Source organism: Apis mellifera, linkage group LG1 (assembly GCF_003254395.2).
Source record: "Apis mellifera strain DH4 linkage group LG1, Amel_HAv3.1, whole genome shotgun sequence".
Taxonomy (NCBI): Eukaryota; Metazoa; Arthropoda; class Insecta; order Hymenoptera; family Apidae; genus Apis; species Apis mellifera.
Genome location: NC_037638.1, coordinates 12281126 through 12301909, shown reverse-complemented (window position 1 = coordinate 12301909; position 20784 = coordinate 12281126). Strand labels below are relative to the sequence as shown.

At 23.9% G+C, this 20784-nt stretch overlaps 1 protein-coding gene and 1 long non-coding RNA gene across 10 annotated transcripts in view; one reads left to right on the top strand and one right to left on the bottom strand.

Annotated features, from left to right (window-relative positions):
• Window positions 1-957: 957 nt before the first annotated feature.
• Window positions 958-20784, bottom strand: part of LOC724495 (ecdysis triggering hormone receptor) — a 100483-nt gene continuing 80656 nt past the window's right edge. For 4 of the 9 annotated variants that reach the window (XM_026446020.1, XM_026446018.1, XM_026446027.1 and 1 more), the window contains 3 exons: window positions 13577-13685; window positions 12233-12304; window positions 958-1932 (listed from right to left, as the gene is read on the bottom strand). In XM_026446020.1, coding sequence (XP_026301805.1) covers window positions 1212-1932; window positions 12233-12304; window positions 13577-13685 — 902 coding nt within the window. In that variant the 3' untranslated portion in view covers window positions 958-1211. Of the gene's footprint in view, window positions 1933-3555; window positions 4175-12232; window positions 12305-13576; window positions 13686-20784 lie in introns of those variants that run through there. The other 5 variants (XM_006570080.3, XM_006570081.3, XM_026446032.1 and 2 more) reach the window with 3 other exon arrangements.
• On the top strand, window positions 1959-19345 carry LOC107965607. The gene is made up of 3 exons (XR_001705703.2): window positions 1959-2425; window positions 6445-6800; window positions 18737-19345. It is a non-coding gene; the product is annotated as an uncharacterized LOC107965607 (long non-coding RNA).

Below are 20784 nucleotides of genomic sequence, written 5' to 3'. Positions count from 1 at the left end.
GTATATTTTGCATAATAAAAATAATATTTTCTCTTGGATATTTCGTATTATTAAGCATTAATAATAAATTTGTGAACGATTGAAAATTAACTTCTGCAATTGATTAGGAACAGTCAATTGATTCTTATGATAAAAATAAAATACAAATTTTGTTATATATATCTATAGGAACCGAGAAAGAATGCTATACAATTTTAATGATTACTGGAATAATTTAATATATAATTAAATCAATTTGCTATTTATTGCTACGTTATGAGCAATAAAGTGTTAATAATTATACGCAATTACAGCAAAAATATTAATGTATATATTTCTTGTTATATTTATTATTAAATAAATTATTTAAAGCTTGTAGACTAGTTTCATCACTTTTCCAGTAATTTTAATACATGGAAAATAGCTATACTTTATATATTTTTAAAAATATTTTTAATTATTTTATAATAGTTATTATAATTATATTTAAGATTGATATAAAATGATGAAACACAGCATTTGACTTAATTATAATAATTATTATAATTATTCTTCAATGAGCGCATAGGAACTCAAGATTAACATTTGTAGAAAATTAGTATGTTATTTTAAATATTATTTACATTCGATTGTAAAAATTACAACAAGATTTGAATAAATAATGTCACATAGCAAATAATAAAGTAAACAAATATCCACTTGATTTTTAAAAAATCATCCAATTTCATCTACTTTATATTTTATCTTTAGTCTTTCTTTCATCTATATTTTTTATTCTTCATTATAATACTTATGCGGTAAACATTTACATAATTAGTGATCACAGATTCCAAAATTTTATGTAACGATAATTCGATCCTAATGTATCGTTCATAATCTTATGTAGATTGATATTTTTATAAGAAATAAAATAATTTAAATAAGTTATTATTAAAAAATAATCTTTTGCGATACCTAATTAATTAAGATTATTCTAGTCTATTATAGAAGATATAAATAGTATAATAAAAATAGATATAAATAATAAGAACAAAGTGAGTATTAAAATATTATTTAGTAACCTATGATTAAATTAGAATCATCTTTTAATTTTTTTCATATTAGTTTTAATATATAAATATTTTATAAAATACAATCCACATATAAATATGAACAATACCGAATGATATTAAAATATTATGGAATGATTCGAATGATCACAGTCTTAAAAAGTTATCATACTATCCATTCCTTCAAACGTAACTTTCCTGTTTTTTCCTAACAATATTTCCGCTAATGACCGTCGTCTGAAGTGGTACTTTTGTTTGTTTCTCCATGGTTGAATTGTTGCACGGCGCCGTAACACTGCTGCTCTTATTACTGCTATGTCGTCTCCAGAAGTCTGAGTGGTTACTACTGCAATTGGTTGAGCCAGTAGTATAAGTACCAGTTTTGTCCGACGTTTTCTTCTTCTTTCTTCTATTAGGACCCAAACCGCATAATCTAAGGAATCCTTCCCTGAATTTCGTTGACATTAAATTGTAGAGAATAGGATTAATGGCGGAATTCAAGTATAACATCACTCGGCAGAAATAGAGCAGAGTGAAGTAACGCTCGATACCAAAATCGAGAATCACCTTAATCGGGACAACTAAGATCCAAAGCGTTAATGCTCGAAATGGTAATAGACACAGGAAGAAACAGAGTACCACTGTTCCTAACATGAGCATTACCTGCTTGCGATATTTGAGCAAGTTGTTCGACGAGCCACGGCTAATTGTTGGATTCGTCATCAGATGGCGTGCTATAACCGTGTATAGGACTACCAAAATCAAGAATGGTATTACAAAGAATACAATTATTGTGAATAAGATGAAACTGATTGTCCAATATGTGTTTGCTTTCGTGTAACAAGTTGGAATGTATGTACCATCCTTATTCTCTTCCTCGTATGTAGCCATTAATAGGATAGGACTGTGAACAGATATTATTTTAATTAATTAGTGATTTAATATCGAAATCTACAATTGAATATACAATATATTATATTTAAATGTTCGCGCGATTGAAATGAATAAAAAATTGCATTCCAGCCAATCAAAAAGCTACTAAGATCTAGCTGTAAGACGAGTCAATGCGCACAATATATTGCGCATATTATTATCAGTTTACAAAAATCGTGGTAAGAGAATACATTTTCAGTGACAAAAGTATACAATTATATAAAATTTATATTATTAATAGGATATTGTGTTATGTGTATTAAGTTTAATTATAATTTATTAAGATTATTAAACTTTATTTAATCAATATACGTTTGTTTAATTATTATTATGGCAGAATTGAACATTTTTATGACAGATTATCGTGTGATTGGAGATTTGAAAGCGGAATGAATTTTAAAAGTATAAATTTTGCACATACAATGATAATTAAGAGATAATCCAACAACATTCGTGCAGATATGGTAAGATTTTATTTATTTTAACAAAAATGTATTTTCTATAAATTTCTTTTATAATTTTATTTACATAAAAATGGAAGTAGTTAAATCATAACCAATTCATATATATATATTACATATATTTTTATGTATTGTTTTCTTAACCTATCCGTATATTAAGTTCGTATATTATTTTTATATTTGTTTTGATTTTATACTCAAAAGTTCGATACTAAAAACATCTCTTATAATTCAGCCTTTCCAAATTAATTCTTTTGCGTTTATGTTACGCCCGACAAGTTTCGACCTTTCGAATCGTTGAGTGTATCCCCTCCCGTTCCAATTCGATAATATTGAAATCGGGACGTAAGGCGTCATTCTGTTATCGAAAATCATGACAATTAGACGCTTTATTACAAATGTGTGATTAATTTATTGTTATAATTAATTTAATTATAATATTATAGTTATAATTATTATAATATTTATTTGACAATTATTCTTTTATTATTTTACTACTAAATATATTATTTCATTAATATATTCGATTATTTATATTATTATAATTAATAATTATTTAAAGAATAACTTATTTTTTCTTTTTCGACTATTTGATTATTAGAATTATCTTTAACTTGTAAATATTACGAGTTTCTAAAATAAGATTTGTATGATATTATATATAAGAGTTTCTAAACTAAATTTATTATGATATTATTATATTATTATTTATTATATTATTTTAATACAATTAGTATAATTTTATATATTTTACACATTTATTTTACAGATTTGATTTTTTTTTTTGCTAAAATTATGAATTTAAATGAACAAAGGAGTTTCAATAGATACTATGATGATAATTTAAAAAAAAACATTAATTTAATTTATTTTTTTGTTCCAATAACACTATCCTCTCATTTCATTTTGAATCGATAATATTATATCACAAACGAAATAGATTTAACTTTTTTTTATTTAAATTATTTTAGACTTATAATTGTCTATAATAGATCATTTAATAAATTTATATTATGATTAAAAATCATGAATTTTTAAATTCAATTGTATGTTAATTTTAATCATATATATATTTTATATATATATTTATATATATATTTTATATATATATATATATATATATAGAGAGAGAGAGAGAGAGAGAGAGAATATAAAAAATAACATCACACAAAATTTTCTTCTTGTTCACTAATGTATGTTTTCCTCATCCCAGTCACATTGCTTCTCATTTCTTTACTTTTGCACTTCTTCATTTTACATAATTTAAAAAATTGCTTTCTAAACTTACTGCTCATTAAATTATATAATATAGGATCAATAGCACTATGCAAATAAATCATAATCCTACTCACGTTAAGAAGTACAAAGAACGTATCTCGATTAATGGTGGCAATTTTTTCAGCTGGAGAAATAACAATATAAAAGATCAGAATCCTATAAGGTGATAAACAGATGAAGAAGCTAATAACTACCGTTAATAGCATAATGATTACATGTTTCTTCGTTTTAACATGATAAGAATCGCTGATATTATTGGAATCGGGCATCAATTGTCTGATGATGAACGTATATAAAATCAACAAGATTATTAATGGTGCAAGATAGAACAGAAGCACCAAAAGTAAAAAGAATATCATGCTGGCGTTAGTATCGACCGTTGTTAGACAAACCGGAACCAAATTCCTTGCGTCGTGATCCTTCCTGCTTTCCTTAATGCGCATCTCTTGGTATTGAGAAATCCAAATTATAGGACTGTAATCAATTAAAGTAAAATTGTCTCGTAACTGATAAAATTAGAAGTAATTTTCGATGCCTTCAAGCTGAAAATCAGAAGTCGAAGAAAAAAAAAATGGCGATTTGCAGAATAAGCAATTTTTAGCCCTTATACCGACTGAATCTGCAAAAAAAAAATTTGCCTTGTAAGCTCGATGAAGATTCTAATTCAATTGAAGTTTTATTATGAATAAGATATATATTTATATGTAGCCTCTCATAAAAGGCTTCTTTTTTCATAGAAAAAAATTTATCGTTTTTGATATCATAACTTTGATATGATACTCAATTCAATGTAGAATAATATTCTAAGATTAATAATTAAAATTAAAGAATATAATCAGAATAAGAAGATGAAAAATGTTTGAAGCAATTTATCTAATGATCTGATTAGAAAAAAATAAAAACATTTCAGAACAAATTTCAACTTAATTTCAATTGGAAAAAGAATTACAATAAAAATTCTGATTTCAAATTTTCAGAATATTCAGAATACTTGTAAAAAGTCTATTCTGTATTTCTATGCTTAAACAATTCAAAGTGGAATTGAATGCAATATTGTCTTATCGAACTTTCCTTTATTTTTGTTTAGACAGAAATAATAATCAAAGTTAATTAAAAATTATTTATTCCTTTCGTAATCTCTGAATTGAAATTATTGAATTGATGTCTTGCATCTATGACACATTGTAGAATTTATTTCTTGTGGAGTAACAAATTATATTGCAATGATAAAGATTAATACGAACAACAATTAATGAGAATTTTATTGTTAGAGCGAAATTGGGTCAACGGTATGTTAAAGAGAATATTTTGCATAAAGACATATATTATAATTAGCTGAATTAATAATTAAATCAATCATCTGTCTCTCTCTCTATATATATATATATATATCAAAACATCCTATTTAAGTCGATTTATTAATATCTGCCAAACCATTGAGGATAAAAATTAAAATTGAATATTTTCAAAGGACATAATATAATTTGACATAAAAAATATACTATTTAATTTAAAAAAAAAAAGAAAAAATCTTTATTATGTCATCCATATATCTATTTATAAAAAAATTAATTATGTCCAATTGTATATTTTGAAAATACTTAATTTTTATTTTGATTACCAATGGTTTGGCAAATATTTGAGTGCATTGATTTAAATTGATTTAAATACAATATATATTGCATTTATTTGTAATACATTTATTATTTATTTATTTTTATTATTTTTATTCAATTAATAATTTTGTATTTCTTTTTTTTTTATTTTATATAAGATTTTTATTTTTTAGAAAAAGAAAAAATCTTACTATTGTTGCTTTATTTCAAACTTGAATATCATATCAAAATAAAGTATTTGAAAAATGATCATTTAATATTATCAAATTTATTCATTTAAATAACAGATAATCTCCATGTCATTTAAATATAATAACAGATAATCTCTATTATAATTATAATCTATATATTATAATCTTATATCAATTTATATTTATTAATTTATTTCAATAAAATTAAATTAAAAAGTTATTTGATAATAATTTATTTTTACTTAATAAGAAATACAATTACTATTCGTATTTGTAAAATTGTAAAATAAATTAAATTTAATAATTTATTATAACAAATTATTATTTATTAATTTATTTTGAATAAAATGTGCACAATTCTAGATTATAATTTGCTATTAGATAATGATACATCCACGAAAACATTTCATCACATTCTGTTGCTTTTTTTTCTTCTTTTTTTTTTTCTCTTTTATTTTTGGCATCAGATTCAATCTTCGCAAAAATGATACTGTGATATTATATTTCCTCTGAAATGACGCAATTTTCGGTAATTGCAGGAGTTAACTATATTTTTTTCTCTATAAGTAAAGAAGGAAAAGAAAAAAAATACGTTGTTATTATTTTTTAAGATCAATAAAATAATAATAAAAATAATATTTGTAGAATAATTTGTTTTTCAAAATTTATTGTTCTTAAAAAAATTCTAAGATATTATATAAAATATTATATGACAGTATCAAAATATGAAAATTAAAATTAAAATGCAAAGATTAAAAATATAAATTACATTAATTTTTATTAAAGATACAAAATTATTTTTTACAATTATTTAATAAAATATTTTAATATTTTATTAAAATATTATTAAATATATTAATAATTTTATATTGTATGTTAAATATGTATATTTATTAACATATTTTTAAATATAATTCATTAATTTATATTGTTACAGGTTGCAATAAATTTCTTCATACAGTATACAATAGAAGATATTTCAGCATAAAAATGAAACGTATTTGAGAATTCAAGAAACTAAGTATATAATTCTTGCAAAGAGATCTATAGATCTGACAGAGAGAATTTCCGGATGATTGATCAATGGTACCATGTTACAGAACTATATACGAATAATTGAAATTTCATTCAAGAAGTTTTCTTCTCTAGAAGTTACACCTTACTGACATTTATCTTGTTTTCGTGTCTTGATAAATTGGAATTTGCTTATTCAAATTGCCAATGTTCAACAGATTCTCTAGAGAGCAACAATTTCTACAATTCATTTCAATTTTCAATTTTTTCTTATCCATAGTAGTAATTAATTTTTTATTTTTTCGAATTCCAATATTAAAAGAAATATTTTCAATAGAATTCAAATCTTAAAAGATTCATGCTTAGATTTAGATTCATCAATTTAAATTTATTATTCATGAAAAATTTTCAAATTTTTAATAAGAATTATAGATTAAATTTCTTCTGCAGTTTATATATCAATTGCAATTTTTCCTTTAAATTTATTTTCGAATCTAACACAAGTCATTGACTCGGAAAACCTATTCCTTATCACGCTAACACGACACAGATCCAAAGGGGATTCTCAGTTTATTACCATCCAGACGATAGATCTTTCTCCGGAACAAACTTAGCAATTACTTTCCTACTTTTGCCCCATCCTAAGTAATTTGAAATTTTTCTCTTCAGATTCCATTAATGTACTATCTCCATGTGATATGTTTTTTTCTTTTATAAATTCAATAATCTTTTTTTAAATCGTTTATTGCATCTCTACCTTTCAGCTCCATTTACCTTATTATCTGAGCAATGTTACATACTCAAGTTAAAATGGCTACCTTTACTTTTTATAACATGTTCTTTTGTATGTTATACTTTTTACAATTATACGTTTCTTCCAACAATATTTTCGTACTTTCCATTTTTCTAGACGTTATCACACATTTATCACACGTTAGAAAATTCCATAGAGAGTTCGAGGATCATGAATCAGATTTATTATTGTGATGAATGAATTTCAAAATTGAATGGCTCTCCATTTCTCCAACTCTATTAAAAGCTCAAAGATTAAATTTAACAGAATTATTTATATATTTTCTTTGACATATTGGAATATATTCTTCTTGAAATTGATAATGTTTTTAAAGAAGAAGTGCTTTGATTTACAAGAAGATTTATGTGAAATCAAATATATATATCTTATGAATGTTAACAGTGTGGAAGATGTGTTTATTATACAAAAAAGCAAAACTAATGAAATTTTTATGAAACTGTTCTTTAGCAATTCAATGAATATGCAAATAGATTTTTCTTTTGAGTGTAATCTCTATTTAAGAAAGTTATATGATATTTAAAAAATTTTTAATTATATAGAATAGAAATAAAAGTAGAATAGTTTCGAATGATACATAATTTAACATAATAATTTATAATTCCTTTTTTTTGTGTAAATGGAGAAAATATATGGTAACGTAAAATAGATGCAATTGTGTTAGATTTGATTTCATTTAATGAGAATAAAAAATCAAGTTTATTCGTTTAAATGGAATTATACATTTTTTAATAAATCAATTTAGTTTGTTATTTCCTAAATAAAAAAAAAATATTAAATTATTTATATCATGAAATTATTATTTCAGAATTTACAATATTTATAAAATTTATTCATCAAGTTTTATTGAAATTAAAATATTTCACACTAATTATTATTTGACTAATAACTTATATTTAACATATAACTTTCTAATTAATTTAAAAATTTCATTTAATTCATTTAAAAAACATGATTTTTTATACTTTTTATGTATTATTTTTAAAAAAACAAATAACGTTAAATTGTACCTCTCTCAAAAGTTTTATTTGAAAAGAAATTATTTCAGCTTTCACACAATTATTATAATTATAATATATAATGATACATCTTGTATAATTCCATAGAATATCTTTTCAATTTCATTAAATAAATCAAGTTTTGAATAAATATATAAAACAATATTATTCATCATATTATAATTATGAATAATATAAATTTTTTATTCTTCCTTCCTTTTATGCAAAATTTTGTTAAATTTGATCTCTTTTCTCTAATTTACTTTGAAAGGAGAAAGACATAAAAATTATATTCTACGACCCAAAAGATCTTTCTAATCTCTTAATCTATGAGGACTTGGATTATGTATTTTGTCCCCATCAATAACACCGTCGAAAATCCGAGATTACGATTTCAGAGGACGACCCTATCTAGAAAACAATGGTAGAATATATATCGTGAAGGCATAACGTTAAATTTTCTGTCCCATTAATACCATCTACAAGCTTCCTCAAGAGAGATTCGATTCTGGTGAAATAGTTTCTGAACCTCTCGTAACACCAGGTTCTCTCAAACTTTCATTTGAGCTCTTGATCACTTTTGCGTCAACCGATCTAAGAATACAGTTCTATCGAGTTGATATACTCTTATACTCTTAGAAGTGAGTTTAGAAAATGCAGTTTATAGAAAGAGGAATCTGAAAATTGCTATGGATTTAAAGATTATCGACTCGTTTATGTTTTAAGAATGTTTGTTATAAATTTATTTAAACTTTATCTTCTTTTAAATAGTTTTACAGTTTTTCTTTTTCATTTTTTTCATATTATACAATATAGCGTATTTATATAATTGAAAATTTTGATGAAAAATCAGATAAGTCTAGATTTTTAAATTGATTTTTCATTCTAAAGATCACATTATTATAAATACATTGGACTTGTCTAATTTTTGTACTACAATATAAATATATTCAATAATTTTATTAAAAAATAGATTTGAAATAAGAATTTTAATTACTGTGTTATACAATTTTCAATGATTTCTAAATATTAGATTTCTATTTTTTTATATAAAGTCAATTTAATTTTTATTCCCTCAGTTTTGAGATATTCTATCCATTTATTTAATTGAAGATTGAACTTAATATTATTTAAGTTCAATCTTTAAATATTTTAACTTTAAAAAGTATTCTTCAATCATTTCTCCATTGGATTGATTTTCAAATATAATAATATTTTATAGATTATTGCAAAATTATTTCTTTTCAACAAGATTATTTTAATTTTCATTCTAATATCCATTTCAAGATGCATCTCTCTCAAAAGACGATTCTTCTCCATCTTTTTTACAAATTGAATCCTCAAAAAAATCATAAATTTAGGAAGCAGAAGTCTTGTCAGTGTAACTCCGTCTTTATGATTCATACAAGGAAAAAAAAAAAAAATGTTTGTGACGTGTAAAACTCTCCCCTACAAGTGGTTCACGGATGATATTCCTTTTACGACTCGCGATACATACTACCTTTCTTCATTCGGACCAACTCGAACGTAAATAGAATATACCACGTGTACTTTATGGCTCGTTTGTCGAATTTTTCACATCAATCTGGTCGTCGTTTTTCTTTATCGCATTTTCTTTTCATTTGATATTATTTAAATCGTCTTTACATCTGAAATTTTTTCTTTTGAAAATTTTGAAGAAATTTAATGTGTATGTGAAACATTTGCAAAAAAAAAAAAAAAATATTGAATTTAATATTCAAATATGTAAATTTTTGTATTGTAATAATTAATATTTAATAGATTTTTTATTCTTTTTATTTTACATTTTACGTAATATTTAATTTGAAAGATGATATGAATTATGGAATAAGTAATTATTAATCACAATTCTCGATTGATACTGAAAGTTTTTGTCCCTTATCGATGCATTTAATTACATAAAGTGATTTCCACTTGACGTTCCATAAGTGCATTAGAAGGAACTTTATTCATGAGAATACTAATGTAATTCTAGAAGAGTATTAGCACTTTTATTAGGACCATTCTTCTTCCTTTCTTCGCGTGCTTCGAAATCAGCCTTTAATAATGATTAACGCTCCTCGACGCTTAAGAATGAGGACGTAATCTGGCTTAAAACGTTTCATCGATCATTAAACCTATGACCTCAAGATCTGAATATTTATATTCGAAATTTCATATTTAAACCAGATTTTAATTAAAATATTATCATCACAAAGGATAATTACAAATGAATATAATTTAATTTTCGCAGAGATGGTTGAGCCACCGAATTAGACTATTTAAATTAATTGTAATGATAGTGCCAATTAAGTAAGAAAAACTTTAAAATTATCATTGATCAATATATTTGATTATTTTTAATTAATCTTCAATATTTCTTATATCTTTTTAATATGAATATGAGAATATATAAATCATTTTTTTCCAAAATCACATTTTTTGAAAAAATAAATTTAAAAAATAATTTCTTCAATTTTGGAAGTCTTTTGTTATAATATTAATACATATGTATCTCACTTAAAATATTATTCCAAGAAAAATGTTCTGCCCCAATAATTCGTATAGAATAATAATCGTAAAACAGAACTCGAAACGTAATTTTTACAAATTTTAATTTTCAACATGGCTGGGTCATTATACCGTGTCCTGGTTACGTTCCCATTTATAATCCTCATCCACTTCTCTCAACGAAGGCGAAGTCAGAAATTTTCAGAAACGTGTTTCACGGGTCATTAAGGTTTTACACGTCGCCAATGTGATTTTCTTATCATTGCCCAGTACTCCGTATCGATTTTTACGGGCGGATTTCCATGGAAAATATCATAGAGAGAAGTCGTTCCTCATGTATGAAACATAATAACGCATAATTGAAGATTATATCTTCTTGCGAAACTACTTATGTATATATATAAATTTTTTTTCAACAAGATTCTTTCTTCTACATTACTAGAAAAAGAATTCTTTTACGATACAATTTCATTGTTTAATAATAGAAAATTCAATTCTATCTCTTAATATGTTATTTTAAATAATTTAATACTAGTTTATAAATATAATATATTTAATTGATTATTATACGTATCATTGACAATTCTAGAACTGCTAAAAGGTTAAAGTATCTATTTATTATTTAATTTTGATGTTTGAATATTTTTCACGTGTCATTAATCATTTCAACGATCACATTTGTATCGCGATAAAAACTTGTCACGTAATATTTAATTAAACGTTTTAAACGTCAAGGCACGGCTTTTTATTATTTACGCACAACGCAAGATAGGAATAAAAATTAAAACGTGCACAAAGAAAAATATTAGACGAGAAACATGCAACTCACAATGCTTAACGGGATGAATATTATTGCTCGAGCAATTAGTCCATTGACACGACACGTAAATGTTACGCGATTTATTATAATTTGCGATTATGCCACGGTGTGGCGCTACTTTGACACATTGCATACGCCCTCTAGCGATCAAGTTGAAAATCATTTTTTCGAATCGAAATAATAAATGACCCTTTCAATAATATAAATGGAACAGAAAATTAGATTTAGATTTAATTGTTTAGGATTCATTTTTAATTTGGACGAGAGAATTATGACAATCCAAAGAAAAGAAAAACAAACAATAAACTATTATAATATTTTCTAAAAGATTATTAATTATATATTACGTTTTCGTCACGTCATTTTAATTGATTACAATTATTTACGTGTAAAATAGATTTTATAAATGACGATGCTGAATATTTTCGTTGCAAAAAAAATGTTAGATGAAGAGGAAATTAAAAAATAGCGAAGAACGAAAAGATAAGAAGAAAAAAAAATCGAGAAGCAAACGAAAGCACAATATGGCGTCAGCTGCGAGAGATGCTAATCATTCGTTTAATTCTCTTACCTGGTGCAAAGCGCTGCCACGATCCACGCCACGAAACAAAGAAATGTCGCTCTAGCCTTTGTGCACATATATCTGTAGTATGAAAATATAAAGGAAAATCGTGATTTTTATCGTGGAACAAGAATGTGCTATAATACTCTCAAACATTAGACTGATTGAAATCGTACAAGAAAATTATTTGGAAAGAAAAGTCGACACGTCTCATAAGGAAGTGGTGAGCAGCATATTTTTTTTTTCTTCTTTTTTAAACATGAAATTGGGTGTTTCTGTTGATTAAACATTTGCTTAACAATCTACAAAGTGTAAAAAGTATATTTTCAAAAGATGAATATTATTGTTTATACTAAAAAGAGATGAGAAGATGTGTAAAAAAAATTTTGTATATTCTTTATATTGTATTTATACATCATATCGATATAAAATGATGAAGTTGACGACATTTATTTTTCTTTCCACGTTCTGTCCATTTAATTTTCACGGCATTTTTTTTATCAGGTATAACTTTGCATTCGGAATATATATATATATACAGGTCAACACACGCATTGACCCGTATATATCTAACCTAAATTTCATCGTGAGCCTCTCTATTCTAATTGTTAGAGTCATATTCGATATTAGAATTGCAAATTCTCTTTAATCACAATTTTTCGAAAAATCAATATTTAAAACAATCTACATGGCTTCATCGAATTCAGATTATTACAAATATGAGTTAAAAAATTATTACACTTTACTTAAATAAAAAATAAGTGAAAAGATATATATCTTTATTTATAAAATTACATTCTTATCTTTTCAAATAATCACCACCTATTATTATATAACATAATTTTTAACCAACGCTGTATTAATTTTTGTTGTCTTTTTCTCAAAACTTTATCCATCGATACAGTTTATGTATCCAGTGTTTTCACCCGCTTTCGACAAAATTAGAGAGAACACTTGAAAAACGAACTTTTTAACTATAATGAAAGAGCGAAGTCTGGCATGGAAAAATGGTTTCGAAACTTTTAGAAAGATTGTTGCAACGTTGACGATAATATATTGCAGGAAAATGATGATTATGTGGAGAAAAAAAATGTGTAAATTTAAAATTAAAAAATAAATTATCATATATATATTTTTTTTAATTAATTTGTTTTACAAAAATACATCTTCTCGTTTATTTCTTATTTAAGTGAAGGCAAAATTTTTCAAACATTCTCATATTTCTCGCGTATTCTTTAGTATTTGTATTGCTTGATTTCGTAACCGTATCCGTATGCATTCAAAACACATTTAGAAATATGTTACGCGTTTACTTGAAAAATATTTTGCTATCCTCTTTTCTTACTTACTTACCCAACTCGTAAGGGCTCGCAAATTGCATAATACCGCTCGAAACTGATAGCCAGAATCGTCAAAACTGAAGCGTGTGCCACGGTTAATTCAACAAATGGTACAGCTTTACCTGAAATTGGAAAAAATTTGTTATCGTTAAAAAGAATTATCAATAACCTAATAATTTTACATCGAAAAGAAATAATTCGATTAAATGAAAGAAAAAGAAAAATTTTTTTTACGAGAAATATTACCTTAGAGAGGTTAAGAAATTAATTTGACTATTTGGTTGCTCTATCGAATGATTGGTTAATTAATTACAAAAAGCAATTATCTTATTGGTTATTAATGTTTATATAAATATTTGTTAAAGTTTATATAAATAACAAATTAACTTTTTATCGGAATAAAATAATTGATTTTTGATTTGATTAGCACGAATGAAATATTCAATGTAATATTTCAGAAATTTAATCTAAATAATCTCAATTTGTTATTAATATTTACCAATCGAAAAATTATCGGAAATTTATTGTATTCAAATAAATAAATTTAATGTATTTTAATATTTCAATTTAAACAATATTAATTTTATTATTAATATTTGACTCGATATCTGTAATTAATAGAACGAATTAATCATTCCTTATATATCAAGAAAAAATTCTTTTTCTCTGACGATTAATAAAATTTAACAAAATTTTTACGTTAATAAAATAAGTAATATTTTATACTTTGTTAATTGTTTTATTTTTTTCAGAAACTCGTTCTACTTGATTCTCTTGTTTCATGAATTTTAAACGATTAAATTTCGATTAAAAGTTAATTTTCATTCAAGATTTACGATTCCATCGTAAAGAAGAAGCTTGTTCGACAATCAGGATTTCGCAATAAACTGAAACATCATTCTGGATTCTACTATTTTCGGCGTGTTCTTTTTTTCCATTTATTCGATGTTCACTATATAGAATCGATCAAGCAATTTAAACCTCTTGTTCGAAGTAATTGTTTTTTTTTTTTTCGATAAATGCATCGCAACAAAATAAATCCTATTTTTAACATTTAACACAGAGTCTTTCAAAATTTATTATTTAAATTCCACTCTTAAATACGTTCTCACAGTTAATAATTAATCTTACTAATTAAAGGTTCATTTCACATTGTGGAATGAGCGAAGAATTATTTTTCGCTGTAATAACATTTAATGACTTTAGAAATATCATGACATATCATGTAAATTGTTTTCTTTTCAGACACGTAAAAATATACTTCAAACATAACAAAAAATAATATCTTTCTTTTACACTTAAATTCGTCTCGCAAGAGGTTAAAATTAAATGTAATTTTTTTTTAGGAGGGGAGGGGGAGATTAAATCTAAGTTTAGAAGGAATTAGGAGAAAGTAATAATAGTATCTAAAGATTCTAGGAAACACGTTGAGCGCATAAACCATGGAACATTATGAGTCACTGTGGTCCATTGATCCGCTCTAGATTTACTCTTGTCAAAGGGCTTCACTCACTCAGCATAATTGTAGTTCAAACAGAAATTCATTTTTTCTATTATTACTTCTATTTTACGATGAATTTTTTTAACTTTAATATCATAATATTGTAATATTATACGATAATATTATATATTTTTTCTGCAACAAACTTTATATTTCAATTGGTTATATGTTCATCATAAAAAATCATAAGAAATGTTTATGTAATTTATAATAAATCATTGGTAAAGAGAAATTTTTTTTCTTATAAAAAGTCTAAAAACATTTGAATTTGGAGAGATATATTTCAATGATAAAATGAGATTGCTTATAAAATTAGCTTATAAAATAAGAAAAATTGTAAATCAAGATTTATAAGGGTTTATATTTATAAAGGTTTATTTAGAATTAGAAAGATTATTTTTATGAGTGATTAATTTCCAGCTCTAACTTCCATAGCATGCATATTACGTATGATTTATATTAATGGAAATATAAATTTTAAACTGCAAGTCGAAATATAGCGATAAATTGTAATTTTATTGCAATTGTGATTTAATAATATTGAATGATAAAGAGATTTTGTTCCTTCGCAATATATGAGATGCTTAAGCTGGTTTACTCAGAATATTGCATTCTTTTGAAATGATTGGATTGCCTATTAATTTTTATTCGAATGTTTCGTTGTTTGAATGCCATTTCTTATGACGTGATTTTGAAAGCAATTGAAATAAAGTAAACAAATTCAAATAATAGAGAAATTTTTATAAGATAAATGTGAATAAAATGAAGATGGAATTGATATAATTTTTAGATAGACTATAGTTTGTTTTAAATCATTTGATTCTGACTTTTCAATTTTTATTTTTAATAAAGATAGTTACAAGAGTTATAAAGAAATATTTGAAATGGAATGGTTTTTTAAATCATATATTAAAATCCATTTTTACAGTATCTAATTTTTATAATATTATTGAAATATGATATATCATATGATATGATATATGTAAAATTTTAGATTAATATTATTCTAATTAATTAATATTAATTCAAATGTTGCAATAAATACAATGATGTGCAGCAAATATTTTTTGTAATCATATAATATTTGAGAATTAAAAGTTGGAAAAAAAATTAAATAGAATATTTTCAAATAGATGTATTTAAATAATTTTGTACAGAAGATAAAATTGTTACAGAATTATTGCAAAAATATCATTATTCCTGTATGAATAAAAAATATAAAATGGGTCAGTTAAAAAATATTATTCAACGTTATGATCTTAAAAGAGGTAATTAGAATAAATGTAACATTTCAGACATATTTCATTTGTTACATTTGTGAAAATGTCAAAAATTTTAAGCACAATGTCTTTTATATGTCTGTTTCATTCTCTTTATATGAATATTATGAAACTCTTTGAAACTCCATATCTTCCATCACATATTAAAATAAAAAAAAAAAAAAACTCATTAAAATCACTTCATCTCGTGTTAAAATAAGTTTAATTAATAAATGTTAATTAATTAATATGCAAAATTTTGCTTTTTTTTATACAAAGCATATTTATTATTAATTTAATATATTTTGATGTAAAAATATATAATTTTTATACGTTAATAGCCGAGAATGTGTTAAAAAGATTTTAAAAAGTCGATAAAAATAATTCATTTCTTAAATTTTCGTATTTGAAACATTTTTTTCCTGGAAAAGAAAGAATGCATTTCTAATGTGTAAATGAAAAAGAAACGAAGTTAAGGAGAGAGAAAACGACGAGAGAAAGGCGATTTCAAAAGTTTACCTTGGCCATTATAGCAGTCGCGTGATGGCGTTGTTGTGTTATATCGAATGTAAATGTTATTAACATACATGAGAACGCGCCTGCATAATCTTCGTTTTGAAGATTCACGCGGGAATATTTTGCACTTCTGCTTTTCATCTCGTCAACGAGATTGTTGTTACACCTGGTTTTTTTACACGAAACGAGAAAAAGTGAAAATAAAATATATTTTCCCATGGAGAAATGAAGTATAGTTGGTTAAAATTCGTTTTAGAAAAACTATCGTGGATGAATTTTAATGAAAACTAAAATTAAAAAATAACAGATTTAAATTTTAAAAAGTTTTCAATCGAGAATAATAAAATAATATTAATATTTATGAATTATGGATAAAAATGTAAAGATTTATAAAAATAATTTCTTTTAATTATATACACATCAATATAATTAGAAAGATTATTTCTTAAAGTTTCATACTTTAAAAAATAAAAATAAAGTAGAATTATAAATATGCATATTAGAATATTTTTATATATAAAAGAGGAAATTTTTAACAGCGCATTTTGTTTGAAATAATTAGAAATGAATGAATTATTCAATTTCGAAAAAGTTAAATAATTTGAATATTAAATTTCAGATATAATAAATAAATTTATAAATTTATTAAAAAATTTTTTACGAAAGGAGATTTTTAAAACTGTTTTAATTTTAATCCCTTAGCTTTTTAATTAAAATCTTTAGATATTGATGTAGATATTAAATTGATGCAATGATGGGAAACAGATCAATATAATATTTAATATATGTAATAAATAATTGAATTCGTAAATTTTTTTAATAAAATTAAAAAAAGTAATTTTTGTAAATTTATACAATTTTTAATGAAATTGTTAATAAATAATAAAACGATATACAAAACATATTGATTTTTATAAATCGATGAAATGAAAGATTTAATGATCCTATTATTAAATAATATTCTATGATTCCATAGAAATACACTTACATATATACTCTCAAATAATTCTCTATAAATAATCAATTCTCAATATTTTTCATAAATGCAGCAACAATTCTGTACAAACTTTTTTTCTCCTTGATCTTGGTTTCTCTATCAGATTTTGTTAACGGAAGATGTGCTTTCTCGACCGTGAAATTTACGTCTGATAAGAAAGCACAGCTTAGATAGCTTCGTCGTATGTTTGATTATCGTTATCGTCTATCAGGTCTATTCGATAGTCAGGTTTATTTGTCGGAAAATTCTCCCTATTTATAGGAATTTGTCAAGAAATGCATGACAATAAAAATGATTTGTTAAAAAAGTACAATTTTGATAAACATTTGTATTTTATTTTCTTTATTATTATTTATTTTTTAATATTGTATTCATATTTAATATTCTATTTCAGAAATTTCAGAATTGTTATGTGTTGTTTATTTGATTTCATAATATTAAGAATAATATGTAAGAAAATATATTAAGAAAAAATAACATCTAAGAAGAGGAATATCATTGGTTACAATTTTGAAATCAATAAAAATTCTATCACCAAAGTATGAATCAAATATATACAATATTCTGATTTGAAGTTATTACAATCTGCAAGAAAATAATAACATATTTTATGATTTTCAGTATTTCTGGATAAACTCCAAAACAACAATAACACATCATATTTTCAAATATAAAAGAATTACATTTTTAATCAAAAAGCACAGATCATAAATCAAATTAATTTTAAATTAGAATTAAATTTCAAAAATTACAATCATATAAATAAACAAAATACTCATATTATATATTCATATACTAGAAATCACTATATTTCTGTCTATGTGTATATTATAGTGAATTATAATAAAGAATATTAAATAAAAAATATACCATTTTCTAAAGATTCAAACTATTTTTCAGTTACATGAAGGAGAGCAAGTTTCACCAAGAGGATCCTGTTAGAGGTAGAGGCGCCTTTTCCATTCTATTTCCTGCCACGAAGGTTAAAGAGAATTGGATAGAAAGCGACAGTACAAGAAGGTGTAGCATTAAATGCCTCAGCCTCTAAGAGCAACGGTAATTCTTGGCGGGGGGTAGGAGTTCAGCTGCTCGTTTCACCCAGCCATCAACCTTGTCCACCGCATCGGCCAAATATGTACTCTCCACCTTGCCCTAGCCTTGTCCACAGAAGTTCTCAAAGCCTTCTCTCGAAAGGAATAAAACGAACTGATTGGACGACGCTTATTCAATTAAGGATTCCAGCTTAGAATTTGTTCTTACGATTTATTTTTAGGATTGATCTCCTTGCAACTGGACAGTCAGTTGGCTTGTCAACTGGAGAGGAATGTGAAGTTAATCACACTTTGAATGATAATTTCATAGAGAGAATCCAAATTATTATGTTTTCAATTATTTTATATTATAAGAAATAATTGTAGAATATATAGATTATTCCCAAAAATATGGGAATATTAACTTAAATGGAGATTCTTGAAATAATTTCAAGCAACTTTTTTTTTGAAAAATCTTCATTTCAGTTTTGTTAATAATATAAAATAATAATATAATAAACGTAAAAGAAATAAAACAATATATTTTACAAAATTTAAATTATTTTTTGTTACTAAATTATGAAATTCTTCAGAAATGTAGTGATAACTATGAATCGGTATAATATATAGAAATAATTAAATATTAATAAATAATTGTGCACGAATTTAAACAAATTTCCATTGCAAGTGAAATTAGAATTATTAATCAAAAGCATAGACATGGTACTTCAAAGAATCCTTTCTGTTAATGGAATAATTATTTCAAGAAAGGATGATATTATATGGAAATAAGAAAATTTTGAACTTAAGATCAATGAATCGTCAAACAAAATTATGATCTGAATATCGTCCATCATTGAAACATTTAATACATTCTTTTAAATGATTGCAAAGCTAATTATATTGTTTGTTCTGATTGAATATTTATTTTATCATATAATATGAATTTATAATATGAACAATTTTAATACTAATTCTCTATGAATTCCACAAATAATATCAATTGTTGATTGAAATGAAATTTCATGGGGACAAAAAATCATATCTTTAACACAAATATTGTGGTTTCTACTTTATATGTTCAAAATGTATGAATTTTCATATATAATAGATTCCATTCTATTAAAATCAATGATAAATATTTTGATTATATCTTCTAATAATCAATACTATAATAATTTCAAATACTTGTGGAAGATAAATCTCCTTCTTTGTACATATTATTATTAATTAAGTATAATTTAATCATGTTCACATTCATGGTTTCTGTATATATTAGCAAAAGAAAAATTTAATCCCTTTTGTATAGATAATTCATTATCAAACTCTTTAGTAATTAATAATATTATAACAATGTAAATAATATAAACAATAACAAAAATGATTAATTAATTAATAATACAGAAAATTAATCAACGATTTCATGAATATTATGAGTTTACAGATACAGAACATGATTAGACATATATTAATTGTATTTAATGATCAATATTAGTATCTTTTCAATAGATATGAATATAAATTGAAATACAAATTTCATATTTCGAATTCATTCATGATATTCTATGACATCTATTTACAAAGATATAATTCAATATATATAATTTCAAAACTATATTGAATTTTCGTTTCTATTCTTTTGTTCAGGAACGATAGTTCTTGAGAACTTGAAATAATGAGGATAAAATTTTTCTGCCCTCTTTAATCTTTATACAAATATTTTTCCTCGAGATAAGATTTTCTTATATTCACAATATTTCTTTTAAAATAACTTGTATTGCATACTTTAATTAACAGAGAACAATTTTATTTTTTTTCTCCTTTGTATTCTCATTTTTAAATTGATTTAAAAATTCTGACAAAATCAATAATAAATATTTTGATTATATTTTCTAATGATCAATACTCTATAATAAT